This window comes from Vipera berus (assembly GCF_964194415.1).
Source record: "Vipera berus genome assembly, chromosome: 4".
Lineage (NCBI taxonomy): Eukaryota > Metazoa > Chordata > Lepidosauria > Squamata > Viperidae > Vipera > Vipera berus.
The window spans coordinates 51131283-51158691 of NC_138206.1; the positions used below are offsets into that span (position 1 = coordinate 51131283).

Sequence of the window (27409 nt, forward strand, 5' to 3'; positions counted from 1 at the left end):
CCAAATCTGTTGGGTTCAATCTTCTATGATTAAATGCAATAGCAACCTTCTCAGGAGACTATATCCTGCACAATCAAGGTTTATATTCATGGGGAGATGTATAATCATGTACATTTTGCCTATAAATCTTCTCTACAATTTCAGAAAAATTAGACGTTGTAAGAAGAGAGCCACAGCAGATGTTTCTTATAAACTTCTGTACATTTTTTAACATATGAAGAAGACTAACCAGAGAAAAGAGATGGAAGGGCTTTTTTCATGTCCCTATTAATGTGCTTTCACCCTATCCATAAATTGGGAGAAAAATATATCAATTTAAAATGTGGTGCCCTCACAAATTATCTTTACCACACCTCAGCAGTGCTGCCCTTACATAGTTTCAAGACAGTAATTTGAGGTAGCAAGTGGAGAATTCCTGCTGTCTTTTCCTGTCCCACCCAGTTGGAGAACCATAACAAATTGCTGTCCTGAATCTGTGATAGGACTGGATTGAGGCTTCAAGCCTTGTTTTTAAAATAAAAGTTAAAATTAATAATGTTTAATTATCATCATCATTGTGAAGTACAAATGACTAAGTTCAAATTATCCTACTTTGTGGTACATTATGTGAAGACATAGCTCTCTGGAAAGGCTCTAGTGCTGGGAAAGGTGGAAGGAAAGAGAAGAGGAGGAAACAGCAAGGTGAATGGACTCTGTTATAGAGATGATGGGTGCACCACTGAAAGACCAAATTAGGGACAGATTATTTGTTCATGTCAAACTGCCGCCCCACGGGCCGGATGCGTCATCGGGAAGCCATGCCCATCCCACTGCATCATTGGGAAGCCATTGCCCACCCAGCAATGGTGAAAAAGCTCCGATACGTTGCGCGACGTCACATGACATCACGAGTTTGACATGTCTGCATGGCCAGCTAAAGCTAAACAGTCCCATAATGGGACTGCTGATCTCCTGGGAGTCCCGGTGAACTATGAAATAATTACTGAAAGTTTAAATCAGTACATTTCTTTTACAGAAATAGAAGACACTCATGTCAACCAAGCCCCCTCAGAACTTTCTGGGTGATGAGAAGAGCGTTTTGAAATACAAAGCACTCAAGCTTGAGACAGAACCTCTGAATATTTCTGTTTTGTCTCTGTCCAATTTTCCAGGGGAATAAATTTTGGTCACACACACCATTTTACGTGTGTGTGTGTGTGTGTGTGTGTGTGTTTACCATCTCTCCAGCACGTGTCACATATACATTATATGCTGTATATAAACAAACAAACAAACACCAAATAGCAGATAATTGATCTACTGTTCTGTAAGTTTGATATTCCAGTATAAGAATGGAATATAGTCTCTCACAGGTGAAGCACCTGGTGTCTGGCAATCAGCAGATTTGCATGGCCAGCTAAAGCTAAACAGATCACTGTCCTTGACTGTGTCATCTCAAGTTCATCCCTGAGGCGTCTTTAATTGTCAGCTTGGGAAGTTTTGTCTTGGGAGAAGATAGAAAATACCACTTCCAAACTACTATAGAACTGAAGACCATAGAAGGTTGCCTCAGTAGCAGGCTGGTTATGAGATGAAGGTAGCATCATATAGACATATCCTTAAAAATGATTAATAAAATACCTTTCAGCCACAAGAGATAACACGAGAATAAGCCATAAATCCAATCGATATTGGAATTATATTCGTTATTGTATTTGTGCTGAAAGACTAGCCTACTGGCAAGCTCTGTGACACAACCATAAAAATCCATAAGTAGAACACAATCCTAATTCACTAATTAGAATACTTAATTTATATAAGAAAAATAACGATAATTTCTAGATGTTTCTAGTGCCCTGAAATAGCCACAGGATGTGAGATGGGAATATTACAGCCTCTACAACCCTATATTTTATCTTTTATCTTTGTTGTTAGGGCATTTTGTGGAATTTTTAAGGAGGCTAATGCCTTTATTTTCTCTACACCAAACCTCTGCTTAACTGGGAGAGGCATACTGTGACAAAAGGCATTTTCATATGCAGTACTCCATGACAGAAAACAATGACATGAATTTGAACGAGGCTAGACCTTGTGTTGTTTCTGTAGCCATAAGCAACAAATTTCATGTACAAACGCAAAAGAACAAAACATTTGTTCTCTGTGCAGATACTGCTATGTATATTAATAAAAAAAAACCATGCAGAATGATTTTGACTTCTTAGGGCTTTTTAAAAGATAAACATAGTGTGTCAAACACACTATTTATGAACCACTTCCAAATTAAACCAAGGATGTGTACAAAACAACCCATCACTGCACTGTATCCTTCTTTTCTTTTCTTTTGTTTTATTAAAAACCTATAGGGATGACATTGCAAATATTATAAGTAGATTATTGGAAGTATAATTATCTCTAGGGTATGGTAAATTTTTAAGACAAATGGTTGTCCAATCTCTTTCTTCTACAGCAGGGGTGTCAAACTCAATTTCATTGAGGGCCGCATCAGCATTGCGGTTGCCCTCAAGGGGTCGGGTGGGTATGGCCTGGGTGAGCGTGGCCTACTGGGTGGGCGTGACTAGAGTGCATATGGCCTACTGGGTGGGCGTGGCCAGCTCTACATCATTCGCATCAAGGGTGCCTATGGGGGCCTGGGCAGGATTGGGACAGATCTGAGGGTCTCTGGCAGAAGGAGGGCCGTTCCCTCACTGTTTCCAGGATGGCTTCGCGGGCCACATGAAAGCACTTCGCGGGCCGGATCTGGCCCCCAGGCCTTGTGTTTGACATGTCTGTCCTACAGTATACCATTTACTGAAATGGTGAAGGTGTTCCTGCTTGAGCAGGGGATTGGACTAGAAGACCTTCAAGGTCCCTTCAATTTATATTATTCTTTTATTCTGTTAAATGCTTTAGCTCTAGAAAGCTAACATCAACCAAGCACCTTTTAGGTCAAATAATACTTTCAATTGGTCCTTCTAAGTCTATGTTATAATAATTTAGAATTCCGGATGAACTAGTGCTGATTATTTCAATTACAGTATATTCTATCCTTTACCTAGCTTGCTCTAAACATTATATTGCAGTAATAATGAATTCCCATAGAGAAAGAGTTTCCTTTCATCAAAAATTTCTGATTAACTTTTTATGACTACAGAAGAATAAGGTAGTACAGCATAAACAGGCCAATTGTTTACCTTATATCTGAAGGAATACAAGTATCTACTACATAACCCAGTTTACTAATAAGAATGCTTAATGTCTTTATAGACTGGACATACACTTTGTAAAAACTTTCTGTGGAGACAGGAGCTTTCCAATGGCCACTGCAGCTAGTTCCTAGAAGAGATATTGTCAGACGGATACCCTGTGTACCTTTGCTTGCCTTCAGTTCCCTAATAATTGACCCCAAAGTGCAGGCATATGCACACAGCTTTAATCCCCAACTGGATATCTGAATCAGGGGAAAATCTGGAATTACTTGTAAGGTATTTTGGTTTCTAATGCAGCTGTTACGAGTGTTGTATTTGGCAAGGGAACAAAAAAAAGGCGCTGCATACCAATTTCGTGAGCCACTGTAAAAGCCGCATGGAGGCCGTCGTCTTCAATCACTGCACAGCTGCGTTCAGGAGAGCATATGGTTCCAACGTCAGCCATTCCCAGAGTATCACATGAATGATGCCCACATAAATCCTACAAGGAAGGGAAGGGAAAGAAAGCATGTGAAGCACAGTTTGCACCCACAGGGTCTGATAGGTTTGAACTGCAGTCTGATTACCAACAGTAAGGCCAAATAAGGATTATAGCCGAGATAAAGACAAGGACATCAATAGCTATGTTTTGAAGCAGCCTGTCGAAAGATGGTGCCCTGCAAATGGGTTGTGGCTGCAGTTCCCAGCTAGGAATCCTAACAAGAAGTCAAGATAAATTATATTTCAATGGTCTAGAGTCCAGGGGTAGGCAACCTCGGCTCTTTTATGACTCATGGACTTCCACTTCCAGCACAGCTGACTCAGGAAGTCTGGGAGTTGTAGTCCATGAGTCATAAAAGAGCCGAGGTTGCCTACTCCTGGTTCTAGACAACACTAGGCTGGGGGATCTGCCTTTGGGGTTTTCCTTCAAGGAACACAAAATCCTTATTGTTGGTTGCTAAAATCAAATTGAAACTGTTCATTTATCGCAAAAGAGTAATGCCACCTCTTGAATTAGTTGCCTTCATTTATACAATTATTCTTTTAAGAAATCAATATTCTAATAAACGGCAGCATTTGCAATGGTGTATTGGAGGGAAGACTAATTTCTGTGTATGCAATTCTAGGCCAGGAACGGTATTACAATGTATTTGCGATGCAATGATGACTGCTGATGAAGGTCAGTACTGATAACCTTATACGCTGTAATCTTTCCTGAGCCTTTCCTATAGATAATCTCCAACTTGAGCCCTACATTTACAGGGTATAAAAGAAAAGTTTTTGTTGGGACATTCCCCTTCTTCTAACTTGCTAATCTCAGGTCTGGTAAGGTGAATGACATCATTGTATTTAATGATTATTACAGCTGGAAGGCCTAAGTTCAGTATGATTTAAAAACATGATTGGAATACAGTCGCTGAACTCACTTTAGTGTCAATTTACATGATAAGGAGCTGATGAGGTAACTAAATCATTAAGAATATTGGAAGATGAAGGTGTGCCTCTGAATCAGTCTTTAATCCTGGTGATTGCATGAATGAACCTCTGTAGTTGCTTTTTTCCTAGGCCCGAAAGAGTATGATTGGCCCAATCAGTTAGCTGGCTTCATGCCTAAAGCAGGCTTCTCAGTCTCCTGGTTTCTAGCTTGGTACCTTAACCACTCCACCAATTTCCATATAAAGAATTTCCATATAATAATAAAATAGGAGAAAAAGGAGAATACAATTCTCTCTGGTGGACAAGGCATAAATGATGCATATATTCATAAAGCAACCTGAGCATTTATCTGCAGTGATCCCATCATAGTTTAACTTTATTTTTATTTATTTATTTTAATTCCATTTATATCCCGCCCTTCTCCGAAGACTCAGGGCGGCTTACAAGCTTAGCAGTAGCCTTCATTCTATGTATAGGCCTGCTTATTAGGGCTTTCACACACACCCCAAGCGGCATTATTACAAAGTCAGCTTAATTGCCCCCAACAATCTGGGTCCTCATTTTACCTACCTCGGAAGGATGGAAGGCTGAGTCAACCTTGAGCCTGGTGGGATGCGAACCTGCACTAATTGCAGGCAGCTGGTGTTACTTAAGGAGGCATTAGCCCACTGCTCCACCAAGTTCCTCGTATATTAAATATTAAATCATATTAAATATTAAATCATGTCTTTTTCCCCCCTTCCCTTAGGGAAATTTAGAAATTATAAGTAAGAATGCAATAAATGGACACTAAATGGCAATTTGGAACATGTAATGTTATTATGACATTAGGAGCTATTATGCAATGCTTAACTGTGTTATTTGTGAGTTCCACAAAAGTAAGGACTAATTATTTGTGAATGGTTAAATCATAGTATAGGAGTGTAACTGTACTAGAAATATGAATATATATGAAATTTATTGAATTTTCCTAAACTGCAGGGATATATTGTAGTGTTTGCTGTCTAGTACTTCTGGAGATATGAAAAGTCTGTTTGGGCTGGGAGAGAATTTATTTCATCAATTATATTATAAAGCAATTACATTTTGTGGACATCTGTGTTAGCAAAACTATTCTTTATATTTTTGCTCCTTCAAAGTGAGCATCTTTTAATGAAATGTACTTGTTGGCTTGTGGCTATCTTTTCTTGACTGGCAGAGAAAAAAATGGTCCCTGTTGATTTGATATTCTTGGCCAAGGAAAACATTCTGGAAAGATGGCAGATGGGTAAAGCTTAGGTACTGAGAAGAGAGATGAACCCTTCCTGGCACAATTGGTACTATGCAATTATTTAGCCAACATGAGAATTTCTTCCGCTACACACTTTTCCAAATGTGGATGCAAAAATGTAAATATATAAAATAACAATGAGCAAAGGAACACATTAAAAGAAAAGCATTTTGAGTACTTGCAAAATTAACTCCATTTTAAAGATAAACTATAATAAAATTATGCATTCTTTATAATTAACTTTTCCACTGTATTTGTTTAACAGTCTTGTGAAGCAATATTGTAGTGCTATGTTGCTCTGCCTTGCCATTCGAAATAAGGATCTGGTAAAAATACAACTTAAGGACAACCCTGAATCCCTGATTTTTATACTAAATATAGCACTGTATATCATTAGATATCCTTATTAATTTAATGAATGTCTGAAAAGGAAAATATGACTTATATAGGATCAATGATGTTTGCCTTCAGATGGCATACAAGAAAATATAATGTAAGAATAATTTATCCCAATTCTGTAATTCTCCCCATAAAATATGAACTGGCAACCAATACTTATTTTGAAATAGAAGTAAACAATTTTGATTCTCTTGTGATTATATGACAGGATGACAGGTGGGGGAAGAGTGCACAGGCTTATCATGAGGCTAGGTTAATTCCTGACCTGCTAAAACATGGCATTCCAAAAGATCAAGATGCCGCAACTTGGACATATATGGATTAACTTAACTTGAATTTATCACCCATAGAAAAAATAGAATAAGTTAATCATAATACAAGACTTCATGATATTAGGAATTTATCAAATATACTTTTATCTTAAAGCATCATTACAGTGTCAGGGAATATTATTGAGCACCTTAATATTCAGGTGAATATTGAACGACGTTTAATTCAGGAATTGTTCAAAGTTAACAGTGGAATGAGGGGGGCTTTTGACTGGCCTTTATTATTGTGACAATTGCAAGATCTCTGCAATCATGTGATCATGATTCAAGGGCTTGGCAGCTGGCTCACAATCATGACATTGCAGCTCCCCACAGTCATGTGATCACCAACTGTGACCTTAAATGCTGGCTTTGGACAGGCAAAGTGAATAGGAAATCTGGCAGGAAGTCGCAGATGGAGATCACATAATTGGGTGCCCTGGGACTACATGGAGTTCACCTAACAATGACACCTGCCACAGTGCCATCATAAATTGGGGCAGTCACCAGCATGTTATGGCCATGTCACTTAATGATGAGTTACCAGTTCCAATTATCATCATTAAGCAAGGACTAATTGTAGCTGCAAAATGCAAGTTTATGTTGCAATTACAGGATTATCATTTCCATGTTACATAAATATTCAAATTAACTATGAACTGATCAAAACCTCATTATGAGTATTATGTTCACACTTCAAATTCAGATAAATTGGTGTGGGTTAAAAAAGACAAAAGACAAAAAATTATTAAATGCTAAAAACTAAATCTATGATGAGAGATTAAATTTGGTAGATTTACTCTTTTAAAAAAATGAGATACAACCTTGTTCTTTATCATTCAAGTACTGAATAATGTACTTGAAAGTACATGAAATAATCTGGATGAAACTCATTCTAGAGACCTGTAAAAGTTATAATGGAGGAGCAAATGCTCAAAGGCTGCTCACCATTCCTCATATGTTGAATTCTGCAGGGCTCCTATCATTCTGTGTTACTACTAATTATAGCAAGTGTATATTCCATACACAGTCTATGTAAGTAGGCAAATATTTTTATACACTGCATACTGTATATCTGTGTGTGTGTGTGTGTGTGTGTGTGTGTGTGTGTGTACTATACAATCTAGAATTTTAAGGTCACAGCTTTTTTGTGAGCAGAGCTTATTCTTTGTGTTTCTACAGAAATATGTTATATGACTGTGCAAGATATTTTTGTTGCCCCCAAAATGAATGGGAGAATGCCTCATTATTTACATGGAGGCTTGAGAGTCAATCTGCAGTATTTTCAAGAATGGCTTATGACAGTAAATGGGGCAAAACTTTGATTAAAAGCAGCACCTGTGAAAACAGTTCAGATGTTCTCTAGGAGTCATTCCAGTCACGCCAATTCCATTCTTTATAGAATATGTGGTTAAGTAAGTGCCTTTTCAATAATGTTGTTTTTACAAGAAACCGGGCAGAAAATCTATCAGCAGGTTGCCTTATTTCTTCAAATCCTAGATTATCCTGTTTCATTCAAAGATTTCTTTTAGTAATTTACCACTTCCATGAAAATTACATACATCAACAGATGATATTATTAATATCCTGCACAGTAGTGATGCTTAGCCACCAATGTGTAACCTCTTAGTGAATTTTTATTTTACAAAATGTATACAGAGACTTTGAGACTGTTTTTTAATTACTGTTATTCTACAGTTGTCCATATCTTTCCACAACTGCATTTGTTCAACTTCATTCAAGAAAGTTGTTAGATTTGGCATACTATATTGCTGAATTTAGGAAGCAGTCAATGTCTCACCTCTTTAGGAAAAGTGGATAATCCATTTTAATTAAAACTAAATGTAATTACATTTGTTTGTTTTTTTAGAAAAACCCTCATAGTGCCCTGTTTGTTATGTCCAAATCTTTAAAAATTAAAGTGACTACTAGTTTAATGCAACTCTCTTTGACCTTTACATGGTTGCCTATGGGAGTATCCAATGTGAATGCTTCACTGAGAGAAGTGTTCTAATAGGCTTTTACTAAGTGGGAAAGAATAATTATTTAGTTTTCTCTGTCTTTTCCCCATTTCCACTGATCAAGTGGGAAAAACAGGTGATCTGAGTAGACCAGCTATACACATAAACACACATTTGGCACCCATTATAACACCATACTCTGTTGGGAAAATCAGGCATCCGACATTTCCACAAAGCAGATAAAATATCTATTACTGTGATACTATATATATTATTAACTATTATGTAATATGGAACTATTGGAATGTAATGACTACATATATGTTATGCTGCCTAAATTAAACATATGAACTGGCTGGCTCATATGCTTATTTCCTTTTTCCCCCCTCTTATGAATAATAGTCTTGAACATGATCAAATAAAATCAAATGCTTACTATGGTGATTGGCACCTATATTAGCTAATAATACAGATTAAGGACCTAAGCAGAGAATTTATTGTAATTCATTATGGGCATTTTTACATTGCTGCTGGTTCTTCTCCCAAATGACTCAAAAGCAATTTGAAGAAAAATCACAATCATCTTATCTTCATTTCTGCCAAAATTAATGAGCATGGATTGCTGACCTTCCACAACAAGTAAGCAAACAAACAAACAAGCTCCCATATCCACTCCATCAGAAGATAAATGGTTTGCTTTTACTGATCCCACCCATGTCCTTACTTCACTTTGTTTACATTTGTCTGGTCATATGCACACACACGCACACACACAGGTTTCTGTGAGAAGGAGTTAAAAAACCGGGATGTCCCTTGAAGTCTGAAAACCTCAGACTTAGAAATGAGGAAACATGATGAGGCAGAGGTTTCATATTGCCCTGAAATAAATTGGCTCAGGTCTCAAATTTAGCCAACCTTGCAATACTACAGAGATTCAGAGCTCTTCAGATTGCAGCAAATATCGTGTGTAGAAGTATCCTAAGCCTTTTACTCTTAACCCTCAAAGAAGTATAATTGGAAGTATTTCTTTCATTTATCTATTTACAACCAGCATGTCTCAGGATGTTGGTTGTAAATGTGCTATATGATTGTTGGAAAGCAAGCAGCCAGTATAGAGATGGCCCAATAAGGACTTAGATTCTTTTGGGATTTAGCCCTCTGCTTCCCAAAAATCAAAATCAAAAAGTTGTGTTGCTTATTATCTTATTCTTGATAGCTACTGAAAGGAGAAAAGGATGACATTTTAATTGTCACATTGTACTAATTTAATCAATGAAGGATGACTGACATTTTTTTTTATTTTTAATGCACCATCCTGATAGTATCACTAAAATAATACTGTAAATAGATCAGAAAACCAATCAACCTGTAGCTCTAGATAAGATTACAAAGACTTTAAGTCATACTGATAGGAGTGGGAAATATTTTCTTTTACAAATAATACATAAAATTTAAATATTTAGTGAATCAGTTGATTATGAGAAGTTCATAAGAATGAGAGAAGCTCTTCAGGTCTACCTCAGCAACTGATATCAGGAACTGTGCTGCTTTTGATATTGAAAATATCAAAACTTATCAAAAGTAGAATCCTCCAATATTTGTATAATCTTTTAACATTGTATGATTTGGCAATCTTCATGTTGTGATAACAAATTCCATCTTTCAGTGATGTGCTATATGATAAATGTAAATTATAAGAAACTAAGCATATGATACACATTTATCATAAAACCATTTAACTTGCTATTTGGTCAAAAACTCTGTTACCTAATTAACTGTGTACACAGATTGTACATGTGGGGGGAGGGAGATAAGGAAGAAGCCACTCATTAGTAATGAATATGAAAGCTTTTTATCTATAAAATGGAGAAAATTATGATACCCAGCATTAACTTTTACAGAAGTGATAGAAAAAAAAAGGTTAAACTTATCTTATCAACCATCCAACACACAGAAGTTATAGATGTTTTCCGCAATCTTGTTTTTTAAGGCTCTCAACAGTACTTTTGTGGGAATGTAATTTGTATTGTGATCCCATGATCCAGTGATCCAAGACAAATGTATGCTGAGTGAGAAAAATCTGCTGAGACCTCTGACTTGCCTTTCTGCAACTTTAGAGAGTGGAGGAAGGCACAAAGAAATAATAAAATCTTCACTCCTATTAATCTATGCTATTAAGTTGATGTCTCTGTTTGTAGTTCATTAGGTAAAACAAATATGGAGCCTTTATTCTCACCAGGGCCCATACTTTATTTGTTGACGATATCTCAGTGGGGAGACAGGTAATATGGGCACTATTATCAAGATAATACAGGAATGAATAAATTCAGTATTTTCATCCCTTTGGGGCAGTTATGGAAGATTGAAGCCACAGGATTTTTCACAAAACAAGGAAAATCAGATTGAGAGCTTATTTGGTGTAGTGGTTAAAGCACCAGGCTAGAAAATGGGACACTGAATTCTAACCCCACCTTAGACATGAAAGACAGCTGGGTGACTCTGAGACTTTCTTCAGCCTAGAAAGGAGACAATGGCAAACCAAATCTGAAAATCTTGCCAAGGAAACTGTAGCAGTCACCAGGAATCAATATTGAATCAAAGGAGAGAAGGAGAGAGAAACACTTACTGAAAAGCTCGCCTTGAACATAAAGAAACAGACTGTAAAAAAAACCACCTCAAAATATTGAGAGTAAAAGAGTAAGTATCTTCTCATCTCAGGAGAAGATAGTGGAGCCAATGGCTCAAGAAAGGTATGATTATCTAAAAAGAATAAGTAAAAGTATAATCACAATCAATTCTGACAATAATTTGACAATGACAATGAAGACAACTGGAGAAGGTCATGATGAATTCAAAGTAACAGGAAATGAAATAATATCCCAGCCCCTTGGTGAAGGTGAATAAAGGATAGCATACAATAAAACAAAAAGTAGATACTGAAATCTATTTTAGTTGTTATCTAAGGTAAGGATATCTAATAGAAGAATCTGGGGGGAAAAGACTGAAGGCTACTTTAGTTTGAGTATAAAAAAAAGTATAGTCAGAGAAAACCTACTGACTTGGAAAGAGTTCAGATCTCCCAGATCTGATTGATTATATGCTAATTCTCTGAAAGAGAAATCTGATAATTTGACATGAATTAATTATCTCTGAGAAATTCTAGAAAACAAAATAAGACGTCAGCTCTAGAAAAACACTACAAAAAGGCATAATTTTTAAATCACGTCACATAATTATTATACTCTGTTCTGCTCACCTTCAATCCTCTGTCCTGTTCTGGGCACTGCGGTATACCATGAAAATAATTCAACCAATTAGAATAAATGAAAAAAAGAAAGACAACAAGAATGGCCAGGGATTGGAAACTAAGCCTTAATGGGAGAGATTTTTGTTTAGCCATGAGTGAGTAAGGAAGGACATTATTGCATCTTTCAAAAGCTTAAAAAGAGCTGCCTCCTGTCACTGCAGACTGCAGGACATGGAATAATGTTCTTACATTCCAGGAAGGCATATATAATTGAATATTAGGAAAACTCCCTAAGAGTGAGAGCAAATGGACAGTGCAACCAATTACCTCCTGTGATTTAAATTGCATACTGTGTGGGAGATGATGATTTTCTCTTTATGGTATGTCTTAAAACGGAGGTGGCCTTTAATCTGAATTCCTGAATAGGACAATAGATTCGATAGCCAAATGTGTTTCCCCCCCCCAAATCTATGACTTTATAAAATATTTTATTATAAAAGCAAATAATCAGGTTAATATTTTGCTTGTCATTCTTAGATAAAGAAATAGGTATTTAAGGATTTGTTTTATATAACCACCTTACCTCAGTATCGATTTGTTCTTTTAACATTACATTATGTCCTACAATATTAGCATATAACATTAGCATATAAAGCCCTCTTAAAAGGCAGATACTCATTCAGATTTAAAGTGTTCAGCATACTTGATAGTAACATTACAAAAGAAACACTTTCCTACAGATAGCTTTGTGGTGGCATATGTATACTTGGGTTAAGATTACTATAAAAAGAAAACGTTTTTATCCTACATGATCAGAGGTATATAAGGACAAGGTACTTTAACTATATGAACAGTACCAAACTAGTATTCTGTAATAAATAGGATATTTGATACACTATCATATAAACAATAGAATATTTACAATGATAAAGCAAAACCTGGAATTTATTAAACATGGACACTGTGGAAATCTTAGGAACCAAAATAAGGCAGGAGCTCCCACATTGCCTGTTGTGCACCTCTAGATGAAAGACTGCAAGGTTGTCTTTGCAGCATTCCTTTTAGAACAGAAGTCAACAATTTTTTTTTAATCCCATTTATATCCCGCCCTTCTCCAAAGACTCAGGGCGGCTTACAATTTAAAGCACAAATCAATGCGCTTAGCAATTTTATTCTAAGTCCCAGAAATATAGGCACCTACCTCTGGTTGACTCTGGTCTCTGATGAAGAATGGGTCCTACCAAAGAAGATCCATGAATGTTTGCATCATGATCATTGTTTAAAATCAGAATGTGTCAAAAGATAACATTTGAAACATGTTGAATTCAAGAAAGATCAAAGAAATCACGTGCTTATTATCCTTTTTTAAAAAAATAGCAGTGTTATTTAGCAAGCACCATCTGATTTCTGACACAGCACTGCTATCTGATAGCAAGATCAATTTAAATTGATTCCAGTAGCAATCTCCGAATTTTATATGTACATACCTTTTGCTCTTTCAAAGACACCTGCCTCAACTTAAGGTGCTATTTTGAATATACGCGAATATTAACTTTGCAATGAATGGGATGGAAAATAACTGAAAAACAAACTGTTTAGAAGAAACAGTGTACAGAAACTCAACAGACTCGCATTTGGGCTTAAGCGTCTAGTTGCTAAGGAACCTGCTTTATGCATTCAAAAGAGAGTTGCAAAAGTTGAATAATCATCCTGATGCTGCTGCTTGTCTCATTAAAAAAAACAGCTATTTTTTTTAAAGAAAAAAAAACCAGGCTTCAGAAAGAAAAAGAAAAACCTACACCTTTTGAGCTGTTCCTTTTGACATTTTTACCTTTAAACTCCTAGTTATGTTTACAGTCTGCACCATGAGCAGTGATTCATTCTCCTTCAAATACTTTAGATGAGGACCTAAACATATTTCTTCATTTCCAGGCATACCTGTTTATTTATCCCTAGACAGAACAAACATGATTTTTCCAATTGAAACAATTCACTGGCAAATCTGCAGTGAATTTAAAATGCACAATTTTCAGCTTAAACAAATTGAGCTATCTTGATTGAAATGAACAGATGCTACAGTACTTGTCTTTCATTGTGCTATGCCATCATGCAGTGTTGGTATAGTATGATGTGTAATTCATCTAGTATGGTTTGTAAATCATAATTGAGTCCTCAGTTTTATGTGTAAATCAGGCTACTGGGGTTTAAGTAATCACGGTTAAAACAAATATGACCTATGTACCCAATCTATGTTATATCATCCACGTGTTGCCAAACCTGAAACAAGACATGATATGAATACTGTTATAATTACATGGTGTTAGTAGTCAAACAATATCTATAAAGCAAGCATGTTTTGGTAAACACTTACCTTAAAAGTCAGTGAAGCTAAGTTAAGTATCATGATGGGTACACATAAAATGACTCACGTAACTTGATGAACTATGCAAAATATAATGGTATTTTATATCCTTTTACTAAACTGATTAGTCTTCATTCTTACAACCCCCAGTTTGTAGAATATGATATATGGGAGGAAAGATGTAGCCTTTATAGCCCAGTATGCCACATTCACATTCATTCAACACAAAGTATACATCAACTTTTGCTTTGTTTTAAGAGAAAGCTGCTTTTTGTTGTAAGTAGCTAGTTATCACCTTCTTGGTTCATGAGAAATAGCTGAATCCACACATCTTATTAAACAATGGTTTGCTTAACTAGAATTTGTAGAAAAATTGGCTGAGGCTGCATAATGCAACAAAACAAGAGAAAAACACCAAACAACCATATTATGGATTGGCACAAGATGTAAAATAGGTCATTGAGAGAGGTAGAGAAAATAACAATTTGTTACCTAATTTTTGAGATTAAATTTATCAACAGAGTTTAACTGTGCATGAAATTACGTTTCTAAAACTGGAGTTAAAACCTGCAAAATATGGGGGCAATTTCCTGTCCTGAAACTTTCTGTTCAAAAGGTATTTTTATATTTACTTCAAGAACATATAGCACAAGTACAGCACGACTAGAACATCATAATATTTCAAGTATTTAGAGTAACAGAAAAAAAATACACAGCTTGGGTATTTTTCTTTTCTTTTCACTACTCCCTCAACCAGAGTACCTCATTCCACAAACTATCCCAAGCCCTTCTTTTTCTGGCACTCTCCAGTGCTGTAGCAGAAGAAGGGAACTAATGGAAAGTTATGTGTTTTTCTGAAAGGAGAAGTGGAAGAACACTCAGAACAAGACATCTGAAGCAAAAACTCATTTGTTTTTCCTTACAAGATAGTCTGTTACACAAACAGTGCCACATGCTCCACACCAGTGCCATGCCCCCAAACTGGTTTAGCCAATCTTTCCAAAACAACATTCAGAACTCATTCCAAAAGTAGCAGGAATAAGACTTGGCAGACTGGAAACCCAGTTTCTATTTTGTGGAGAGTGAGGTACTGCAACCCCACCCTCCACCTAACCTGGTGCACTACTCTGCGGCTGTGTTTACATGTGGTTTGAATTTATGTTCTTCTCTCCTGAGCCACACATGTTGTGCCTCACCAGTTTTATTACTACTTTCCCTCCATGCTGAAAACGCCATGTAAAGTCACCAGCAACTATGCAAGGAGGCTGTAAGCTTCCTAAAATTGTATCACGCAATTTGTTCTCACTTAATCGCAACAGATACAAATCTGGCTCTGATCCAAAGAGACTCAGAATCCTTTTGCTTGCTTATGTCACATTTATATAATAACTTTAAAGCACTTAAAGGGGAAAAAGAATATTAATGCAATCTGATGGATTACTGATTTTTCTATTCATATCTTATTTTATTGAGCACATTTTTTTAAAAAAAAACAATATTTCAGCAACCTTCAGCAACAGCTCATAGCAATGTACCTGGTTAAGTTAGATCCCCAAGAGAAATTTAATGTATTACACTTAAGTGCCAATTTTAAAATGGAAAACATTCTGTGGCTTACAGAATTGTTCCAGAAGCTGAACTAGCAAAATCGGTTGGAGTAAGATTTCAGAGAGTAGAAGCTGCATAGAATATCTTATCAGGTTCCAGGTGAAATAAAAACATAAATGTTCTGATATGCATAGCACATTTATATCAGGATTTTGTGACATTATCATGAAGTATTAGGCATGTCCATTCTATGTTAGAGTCAAAGATCAATTCCCAACTTAAGTGGACTCTGAGTAAATCTAATGGGAGACCAATTTATCCAGTGTTTATAAAAAGCCAAGGTAAGGATAGCTACTCAGACAACTGTAGTTGGAAACTGAATCCATAAGACACTATTCCATTTCCCAATTCCTACAGTGGCATCTTTAGCATCACATCAGTCATTGTTTTTGTATGTGTGTGTAATGTCACAACATACATACAAAAGGGATGCCACTTTCAGCACCACCATTAAGATGCTGCTGTCAATTGCCCGTCCTCATGTTGATGCTTCTGCAATCAGATGTCAAGGAAGCCAATAAACAAGGTACTTGTGCGATAACACCTTCCCTTCCTTTGAAATTCCTAATATATAGGTGCAATAATTGTTGGACCTTCCAGCAGTAATTATATGATATTTAAATTTCATTTGGTTTTTTTTCATTAGTATTCCACTAGAACAGCATATGCAAAGTGTTAGTATGAATAGAAACACAAGTTAAAGCAGAATCTCAAATACAACCACAACTCAGTATTAACTTCATGAAGTTCAGGAGAAAGCAGCGTACCTAGTCATCTGACACACCTATGAAACAGAAAACGGTATTGAAGATGGAATTCGGTGTTCTTGGACTCCCTCAGCGACGGCCCTTTTCCTAACCTACCTCACGGGTGAAAAGAACAGCTGCATCATAGTGCTCATCATGGTCATCATCCAACTGATTGTGCTGGTGCTGCCACTTGCAGAAGTTTTTGAGTGTGGTGGCTGCATTCTTGGTGATCTCTAGGCCTTTCTCCTTGTCCCCCAGCACCACCACCTTCACAACCACCAGGCGAATGTGATTCTCAATGCTGGCGTGTCCATAGAGCCGAGAAGCAATGGTGGCCAAGGTGAGCAAGTAGTGATGGAGGCCTTTGCCATACTTCTTGGTCATGGAATCATCAGCCACCAGGAGAAGTTCGACCTGCCTGGCTCTAGAGATAGAGCGTTTCCTTCTTTTCCTAGAGTCCACCGGAGGGGCAACAGTGACAGGGGAATGTGCCATTCTGGTGGTCAGATCTATCTCCAGCTTCCTTTCCTGCCCTTGGGTCAGTTTCTTTCCATCCAAAAGTGGGGTCCCGGAGGAACCATGAGTCTCACAGCTGGGACGGGAAGGCAGCGTTTCAAAGCTGAAATGATCCCTGAAGAAGAGATGGACTCTCTGAGCAGACGCATCCCCATAGATCCAGTCCCGAGAAGCCTTTTCCTCTATGCCCCGGAGCAAAGGTTTCACCGTGTAGCGGGCGTGCTTGACGGCAAAATAGCCCTCTAAGCCACCGCAGAGGTTGAAGATGGCCAGAGACTGGGCACTCCCATCCACCGCGCCCCGATAGTAGCAGTGACCCTTGCCCTGGAGAAGCTGCTCGGCGGTTCCAAGCAAGGCGTCCTTCTCCAGATCTAAGAGGAAGCGCTTCCCATCCAGGTAGAGGATATAGCCCACCTTGCCTCCTCCGGAGTAGGTCTGATCTATGCTTTCGACCACCCCGCTAGGACGCCGCTGCCGGAAAGAGAAAGGTCGGAGGAGCCTCGTCGTCCCCGGCGCCGCCGCCGCCGCTTTGGATTGCTGCGAAGCTTTATCATAGGCAGGTGCTGAAGTTGCTGGGGAAACTCTGGCGGCGGCGGCTTGTAAGCTCGCAGCTAACGGCAGCAGCAGCGGCAGCAGCAGCAGCAGCGAGCAAACCATCTTCAGTTGCCTGGTGCTGAGCTCCGGAGCCGAGCGATTCGACGGCCGGGCAGGGGACGGAAGAGCGGGGCGAAGACCGAGCGTTTGCAAAGGCGGCGGCGGCGGCGGCGGCCGCTTCGGTTCTTCTCACCGGCTTCGGGGAGAGAGAGACGCCGCGCTTGCCGCCGCCAGCAGGCATGAGAGAAGTTGAAAGACTTCACACTTCACTTGGCGGCCGGCGAGGCATCCGGGCGAGCGTCGGTTGCGGCCACTCGCTCCGACCGGAGGAAGGAAGCCCTCGATTTTTTTTCCTTTCCCCCCCACCCCACCCCCGTTTTTTTTTAATTCTGGCTACTCTTCCCTTCTCCGGGCGTTTGGCGGGCAGGAAAGGGAGCGGGGGGGGGCAGAAAGCAAGCCCCTCGCTTGCCGGCTGAGGGAGCGGGGCGCGGGGGAGGGAGGGAGAGGCAGACGTCCCGGGTTAAAGTGGCGAGCCTCCCTGGTTGGAGTTCGCGGGCGGCGGTTAGCCCCAGTCTGCCGAAGCGAAGCCGAAGAAGCCGGCCAGCGCTGTGAAGATGAGAGGAGGTGGAACAATGCATTTATAGCGGAATGCCATCCTGCAAATGGCAATTTCAATAATTCGTCATTGCAGGCTGCCTCTTAAAGGGAGAGCTTCGCAACATCCACTCCCACCACTTCCTTCGGGAGGGAGGAGGGGGGGTGGAAGAGAGAGAAGAGCGGGGCAGGGGGTCACGGAGGTAAGGAAGAGAGAAGGCGGGGAGGGGGGAAGGGAGAGAAGCCGGGAGGCGGCGTTTGAATAGGAAAAGGGGAGAAATGCCCAAGTTTCCCTCTGAATCGCTTCAAGCGGCGGCCTTTTTTTTTTGGGGGGGGGTTGTGTGTGTGTGTGTGTGTGTGTGTGGGAAAGGCTGCTGTTTCTTAAGCGGTCAGGTTGACGAGATACTTTTCCTTCAGCCCCCTCTTTTCCGTCCGGGCCAGTTTCGACATTGCTCTGGTTGCTCATAACCATGTCGGCGAGGCGGTGCGACAACTTCGTGGGCAGAGGAGAAAGAGGGACTTTTTGCTCAGAATTTCTCAGCAGGAGTTTAGTAAGCAGAAAGAGAGAAAAAAAAGAAAAGAAAATAAGATGTTAGTGGGGCTTTTTTTTTTTTTAGCAAACAGTGACAGACTCTTTAATGGTGTAAAACTGCCCCTGAGTCTCCTCAGGGCCAGATGGGTAGCAAACGAATTTAATAAAGAATATCCATGAGGGCACCATCATCTTGTCCAAAGGAGCCTTTACACTTCTATGGAAAAGCAGCAGCATTTCACCAGGATTTGGTATATATATAAAAAAACTAAGCCATCCAACCTTTCTTTTGTTTCCTTAGTTTGAAGTGGCATTACCCTCTTTCCACCAAGGCAACGGTCACAGTTTGGAAGGTCTGTTATTTCCTCAATTTCCCAGCAAACAAAGAATTATTTCTTACTGCAATGTATCTGGATTATTTTTTATCACCTTGTAAGACGCTCAGAGTCCCCTCCAACCACAAGATAAGCAGCATACAAATTTAATAACAGTTTAATATTAATTTGAATTCGCTCTCTACCTTTTCCTCTCTCCACTAAGGCAAATGCCTTAAGATATTCTTTATTTATTTACTGTTTTATCATCATCGTTTTAAATGTCACACAATGCTTGTAAGGCCATATTAAATCTCATAAAAATAAAGATAATTATGAATGTGTGACAAAATCCCACCATTTTTTATGTGCACCACATGTATGACTCACGTAGTAAAGGGCAAAACTTTGATCCATGGGTGTCACAGTCATCTTAAGCATGCCACCTAAATTTCAACTAAGGAAAATGAAGTAACATTATGGACTCCTGAAGAATAAGTCATATAAGCAAGCACAATCTGTCATTACTTAATATTGGCATTGATCATGAGCCAATTCAGCTGAGACATCACTTAGCTTCTAATTTCCTATTCCTTAGAACTATTACTAAAACAAACCAGTATCAGTTTTATTAAAGGAGTTAATTACCTTACAAGATGGTTAGTTACATTACCCATAACACTGGATTCTTGCAGTCTTATATACACACATTTGCTGTATTCATCTGCAAGGCCCAGTGTCATTGTTCAGTCGCTACGTCATGTCTGACTCTTCACAACCCCATGGACCACAGCACGGCAGGCCCCTGTTTTCCACTGTCTCCCAGAGTCTGGCCAAACACATGCCCACTTCATCAATGACATTATCTGCCATTCCCTTTTCCTTTTGCCTTCACTGTTTCTCAACATCACAATCTTTTCCAGTGAGTCCTGTCTTCTCATTTGGTGGCCAAAGTATTTGAGCTTCAGCTTCAGTCTCCATCCGTCCAGAGAACAGTCAGGATTGAGTTCCTTTAGGATTGACTGATTAGATCTTCTAGCAGTCCAAGGGACTCTTGAGAGTCTTCTCCAACACGGCAAGGCTCACTTAGTATAAATTCTCTCATGTGAAATTGTGCGTTGGACCACACCTACATCTACCATACCAGTACAAAACACAGTGTGATGCAAGTGGAAAGTAGAAATGCAAGTGGTAAATAGTCAAATGGGAAAGGTGCCAAACTCCTTTGTGATCGTTCCTCCATACAGATTATTAAAACACTCATAGGTCTGAAGAAAAAGAATGGGATTCTTTCCTTTATATCCTGCTGGAGTCTTCCCATATTGATTCCATAATTGAAAAGAATACAAAGTGTTTGTTCATGTGCAAATGCAGATTGATTTGATATTGAGTAGGTACTGATGAAGCTACTAGGATGGGAGAGAACAACCAAAATTCAAGTTCATTCAGGCAAGGAAGCTCAGAGTAACTCTGAGCCACTGTCTCAGCTCAAACTATCTCCAGTGTTGTTATGGTGGGGGAAAATGGAAAAGGTGGATATAAGATAATGTAGACAAACATTTTAGTTTTACCCTTCATCATTTCTCTGACTTTGCAATTCTAAAAAGAAGCAATGATTTCCTAGAGTTTTCAGTGAATTTAGTCTGAAAGATTCCTAGATGCCTCTGTATGCTAATAAGATTTTCCTTTATTGTGTTAGGTGCTGAAGATTGCCTAAGTTGTATAATAGACTGCATTATAGGAGACCACATTAAAATTAAACCCAGACAAGATGGGACATTGGTAGATAGAAAATTGAACTTCGGAATTAAAACTCATCCTAATTTGGACAGATCCTGCACTTTTGTTAGAAGAATTGTTTGCTCATTGGAAATATTGATCACTCAATTTTCAGGTAGTAGCTGTGACATAGCATGCATTTACATAATTCTAAGTGTGCTAACATTACTTTTTTTTTTACATGTCCAATTGGATTGACCCAAACTCAAGAGATGCACAAGAGCACTGGACACTTTGTTCTGTCTTACAGTAAGTCCTCTCTCTTTGAGAGCTCTTCTTTTTCTCTTAATGGCCAGAATTTGTGCACTTTTTTTATACCGTATTTTGTTCCTGCTCTGTTCCTATACATTTTCCCTCTCTTTTACACCTTTATTTATTAAATTTATTAAATTTTTATACCGCCCTTCTCCCGAAGGACTCAGGGCGGTGTACAGGGCAATAAGTATTAAAAGACAAAGTACAAAAGTTAAAAACAATTAAATATTATGCCCGATATACAGTAATTAAAAACCATGTTAAAACCCCAACCCCAACCCCATCAAACCAGGCCGGATTGCTCAAATAAGTAAGTTTTTAGATCCCGCCGGAAGGAGCAAAGGTCGGGGGCCATCCGGAGCTCAACCGGCAAGCGGTTCCACAGGTCTGGCGTGCCCACAGAGAACGCCCTCCCCCTGGGGGCCACCAGTCGACATTCTTTGATCGGAGGCACCCTGAGGAGGCCCTCTCTGTGGGAGCACACTGGACGGAGGGAAGTTGACGCCGGCCGCAGGTGTTGCCGTAGGTAATCCAGACCCATGCCATGTAGGGCTTTGTAAGTCATTACCAACACCTTCTCCTCCTCCTGAAAGAAAAAAAACACACCTTCTTTTGTTCAGCTGATGTATTGTTTGCTGGTGGCTTCAGAGCGCCAAAATACACATCTCCCATTACTACCACTCCCAATCTGTTTCAAGGTCCTAGCTGTACTTGCAGGTCTGCTGTGCCAGTGGTAGGCAGAAAGCAGCACAGGTGCCTGCAATTTGTAACAAAGCAGCCTGCTCTTCCACAGCCTGCTTTTCTAGGCTGGTTGGACTTGATGACACTTATCTACACCTTGGATGAATTACAGCTTGATTACTACAACATGTGCTTCATGCAGCGCTCTTTAGAAGACCAGAGCAAAACACAGAAGGTGGGGTAGTAATTGATGCTGACAACACAACGGGTTATTGATGTTGATAACACAAAAGTGAGTTTTGAAATACACACGTTTTCCAGATTTATATTTTAGATATTGACTATCAAAGCTCCAAACTGCTTAGAGCCTGATTGAGTGAAGGCCTTCTCTCACTTTGAATTCTCTCCAGCTTTTAAGCTATTCAAGACAGCCCTTTTGAAGACGTCTTCAGTGTCAGAGGCCTCAATGGCTCCGATAAAGACCTATAGCAGAATGTCATCACATGCCCAATACATCGTCATATAAACATGGCACTTACAGGCTTGCTGTCTGATATAACTACATATGACATGCCATGTGCATGATGATGTGTTTGCACCCAAGCCATCATTGCTGGCCCTCCCACCCCTGAGACCCTTCTCTTTTTTGGCCAATGGGAGAATGTCTTTCGCATTGTTTCTGGGCTAAGATAATCCCATTTGGGCCCTGCTGACTCAGCACAGAGACAATGTTATGTAGAGATGTTATGTAACATCTATAGTTGTTATATCACTTTGATACTAATTTTCTATTCATTAGAGCCCATAACTCCCTCCAAGGTGTGTTGTTGTGCCCGGGCCAGGTGGGCTAGTCACCTGGAGAAAGGGATAAAAGGGCAGGATTGCCGATAACCCCTTCAAGGCAAGCGGTACACTAGTAACTTGTGTTTCCGTTTTTGAAGCCATTTAATTTTTTTACTTTGATCTTTTTTAAAAAAAAATGCTAACTATTCATTGGAGTTGAAATGCAAAGATAAATTAAACAAATGTTGAAATTTATATTCTAGCTTTCAACCCGTTTAGTAGATTAGATGTAACAAATCTAATTTATAGTATTTTTTAAATTACAACAAAAAAGATAAAAATGAATACAAACTAAAACAAATAAAACATATGCAGAAAAAATCAAAAAGAAAAATACAAAAGAAAGAAAAAGTAAGAAAAATGTGTAAAGAAATGTATTCCCCCTTCATCTCTTCATCACAAGAATAAACAATTTTAGTGACTTATCATCTTCTCTTCAAATATAACAAATGATCTCTTCTTCCCATATCCCATCTCTTATCTATAAATTTTGTTCTGTCCTGGTCAGCAAAATGTCATTAAGGGTTACCAGAGATAACAATATATCTATTTTAACCTTCATCCAATAAGCCAACTTTATCCCTCGATTTAACTTTGTAAATCTAATATAAAAAACTTATCCAGATCACTCTTTTGCTTCTTTATTTTTATATTCCATTTGAATTATTATGATGTCAGCTGATTTCATTTGTATATCCAGTGTAGCATCTTCTTCTGCATCATTCCTGCATCAATTCTAAAATCAGATTTCAAATCCATCTGGGTTGTTAATCTATTTGTAATTTTCCAAAATCAAAGCTCTACTCATCCTTTTGCTGTTTGTTCCAAAACAATTTAACTTGTACTTGCAACTTCTTTTACTAAGAAATGAAAGAAATTCACTCAACTCCATAAAACCTGTGAATCCAAAGGTTCCTAATAGCTGAAAAGCAATTAAGAAGCAATTTACAAAAATGATTAGAAATGGAAGTATGTGAACTCAGTGTCCTTTTAAAAGCTCTGACCAGGTTTTGTACAAAAAAATTGGCTTTCCCGCATCTCTCAGAACATTAAACCCACTGGAGACTGCTTTCTTACAGTCTCCTCATAGGGAACAACTGCATGGAACACTTGTGGGTGATCTCAAGTCTCTTTGTCTGGAAAGGAATTACAAAGCCACTCTAGTCACTAGCTTTTCATTTTGCAGCGGCAGTTGGTTCTACTTTTAATGGAGATGCTTCAGTTTGCCACTTCTTCCCCCAGAAGTCAATGTTTTGAGAATTGCCTTATGAACTGATTGGATTAATAAATTTGAAATTCATTGAAACTGAATTTGAAACAGGAATTAATTGAATTTATCTTTACTTACATTCCTATTTCATGCTTATAAAAATCAAGGAACTGATGAAGGAGCTCTGTTTTTTACAATAACATTCAGAATAGCTCCATATGTGCTTTGCTATACTTCTTACAAACACTTTATTTTCCAGTGAGAAATATGACTTCAAGAGCAATTACTTCAAGAATAATTCACTCCCACTGGTTAGTTCACACATCATGCTAAACCATAGACTGTTTATTTTTGGTTGAGTGAAAAACATGAACAATGTATTAAAAATCTGACTTAATTATTTATATGAACACACCCTTGAATTAACTTTTTAGAAAAGCAGGATCTGGATCCTATGGTATCTATGTTTTGTTATCCCAGCTAAAATTGGTAAACTTTTCCTTTACTGTAGAGCAAGTTTTACTTCTTTTTTGTGAGAACACTGTGAGTTTGAAAGTATGATTTTGCTTTTCTTTATGATCAAGATATCTTCCTGAAAGAGTGGAGCGTGGGAAGTAAAGGAAACGCCTTTGGCTTCAGTCTTGTAGTTCTCTCTCTCTCTCTCTCTCTCTCTCTCTCTCTCTCTCTCTCTCTCTCTCTCTCTCTGTGTGTGTGTGTGTGTGTGTGTGTGTGTGTGTGTGTGTGTGTGTGTGAGAGAGAGAGAGAGAGAGAGAGAGAGAGAGAGAGAGAGAGAGAGAGAAATATATTACAGGTCAACAGGAATCTGTTTGATACAATTGATACAAATTTATATCAATTTCACGGATTCCCTACAAACTATGTTGACTTAAGAATAGTGTAATGGGTATATTGCTATATCCTGTAGGGGAAGCAGCATTCTGTGATGTACTGTATGAAAAAAATGCTATTTAAAAATTCAGTTGTGTTTCTGGTTTATATTCATAATTTTATGCTGTGAATAATTACAATATTTGAAGATCAGTTGATAATTCCCACACTAGAGATAGTAAAAGCAGAAGTTTCAGTGCAGCTTTTATTAGCAGTAAGTCTATGTAAAATACAGAGATTTGATGCCTTATATAAACTTTAGTACAAATGCTGAATTCACAGAAATCACTGTGCAAAATAAATGGTAATTTTTGACCACTGAACCTAATATGCAATGTGTTTAAAACACATGTTGGGTGGAGACCTCTGTCTAGAGGAAGTATCAGATGCTTATGGTCTCTTACCCCTTCTCTTCTATAAACCACAGCAAGAATATCAAGGGAGGAATAAAATGTTAAACACTCTGCTTTAAAAAGAAAAAAAGGGAAGGTGGATTCATGTTAAAAATCCACAATGTTTTAAAACAATATATATGTACTGTAGGATATGTATTCCAATTGTTGCTTTACAAAACATAAATTTTAAACTTCAATTATAATGCCTTATGATAAGAACAAATGTTTATCTTTTTCCCCCCTGTCACTTAATAGCTGCCCCTGGAATGGTAACAGCACAGCTGTAGGCAGGAAAGGGCAAATAGAATTGGAGCCAAGAGTATTTCAAATATGTCCCTTTGAGCTACTATTCCTTTGAAGCAGTTTCAAGAATCTGAACAGCTAATATTTTTTAGGGCCACGGTTAAGATTGCCATAAAGAAAATTAGTGTTAAGTCTTAAAGGGTGGATTAAATTCACATATCATGCTAAACTAAGGGTTATTGCATTTTGTTTTGTTTATTTAGTGTAATGCGTGAGCAGTGTATGAGCCCACCCATTATGGAATTATCTAAGACAAATTTAGACAGCATATCTTTGTTGACTAAAGTGCAATGTATAGATTTATGCTCACACATGTGCACAGCCATGTGCACATAGACAAAATCAAGCACATATATGGAGGCTAGGTAGAATGGGTTTTTATTGATTCCATTCTACCTTACAAACATTCTTTCCTTTTTAAAATCATCTTCTATCATTTAAAATTTCCTTTAGATGGTTGGGATTGGTCCTGTTTATTCAATAACAGTGTAAACTATGTTATCCCATGGAGTTTTGCCTTAGTATTTGTAGCATTAACTTGAGAGGCTAATTGAAGACAAGAAGTTTACCAAACCCTAGTACATCCTCAAAAGGATCCTTGTCCTTGCACCCTAGATTGTCTGCATAGGAAATGTTGGGCTTGGAGAAGAGGGAAAGTATTAGTTCCACACTGGAGCACTTAAAGATGATTTGGATTACCCCAGCCATGAGCTAATGAGGACAGGAAGTCAAACACTATGAAGGTACGTTCTTTACAAAGAGAGGGCATTTTCCTCCCATGGAAAGCAGGATGTGTGGATGATCCTTTAGTGTTTCTGCAAGTCTTATCCCTTTGGTCCTGGGATTCATTTGTTTCTACATTTTCTAATCTTTCAATCTCTTCTTCTGGAGTTTTACCTACATTCTATCATCATTAAATTGACTTGCTCCAACACTTCAGTAGGAAAGAATTTAACTTCCAAGAAAGGGTATGGTCTGATCAAGACTCTCTGGGTGAGAATTCATTCCTTGGAGCTGAAATCTTACAAGAGAAAAACTACCCTTTTCTCCTTTCTTTAATAAGCAAGTAAGAACTTTCTCGCTCAAAAGAGCCAAAGGGAAGGTGTAAGTACTGCAACTTCAACAGGCAATGAGTGAGTTGAAATTACCCTTTGTTGATGCTGTGATTGCTCGCTTTCTCTTAGTTGTCCTCTTAGCTGATGGTGCCCCACTCAGAGTTCACTGTGGGCATGCTCACCATGTCCTCAAAAGTTTATAATTAGAATTGTCATACTTCTCTCCCTTTTTCTCTTTTTTCATCAGTGACCAGGGTAACTATAACTGAGTTTTGGCAAAGCCAAAGTGTAAGGTAGGGCTTGTGAAAAATAAAATAAAAACGTAAGCTGCTGCATCCATTTATTATCACAGCTGTAATTCTATATTTTGGGAAAAATATATTCCAAGGTAATCCCCTAATTATTATTCATTATTATAGTAGCTGTTTGATATCTACTGAATATATTTTACATTATTCCCAATATTTGCCTATTGAATGAATGAATGAACCTTTATTGTCAAAGTACAACCATGTATACATTGAGATTGGCTGAGCCTCCCTTCGTGCCCCCCCACCACCATAACTCACCGTGACAACAAACCCATAACAATATCAAAAGCAGGAGTATTCAATTCTTTTCCTTGGCAGTCATTTTACTATGTAACAAGGATATGACAGCCACAAAATAGGGATGCTTCATACTTTTTTATTGCATTTCTTATAACAGTTGTCAGATTGATAAACTGATATAACTTGAATGTCTTCTCAAGAAAAAGTCCTCTAGTGAGCAGAATATTCTGTCTCCATTTTAATGTATAAATCAGAGGAAACATTTTGTATTCATGTACCTTTTCCAGCTTATTTCTTCCATTGTTCTGCACACTAACTCAAAAACTCAGTCAAAAAAATTGAAAGAGAAATTAGAGCCAAATTACAGAAGAAATTACATCCTTTTGCCCCTGAT

The 27409-nt window shown here is 38.3% G+C and overlaps 1 protein-coding gene across 1 annotated transcript in view; it reads right to left on the reverse strand.

The window, feature by feature from the left end:
* Window positions 1-18681, reverse strand: part of ADAMTS5 (ADAM metallopeptidase with thrombospondin type 1 motif 5) — a gene marked incomplete at its 5' end in the record, with an annotated part of 48382 nt that extends 29701 nt beyond the window's left edge. Inside the window, 3 exons of the mRNA XM_081326353.1 lie at window positions 3534-3666; window positions 16620-17792; window positions 18616-18681. Coding sequence (XP_081182479.1) covers window positions 3534-3666; window positions 16620-17792; window positions 18616-18681 — 1372 coding nt within the window. The remainder of the gene's footprint in view (window positions 1-3533; window positions 3667-16619; window positions 17793-18615) is intronic.
* Window positions 18682-27409: the final 8728 nt, after the last annotated feature.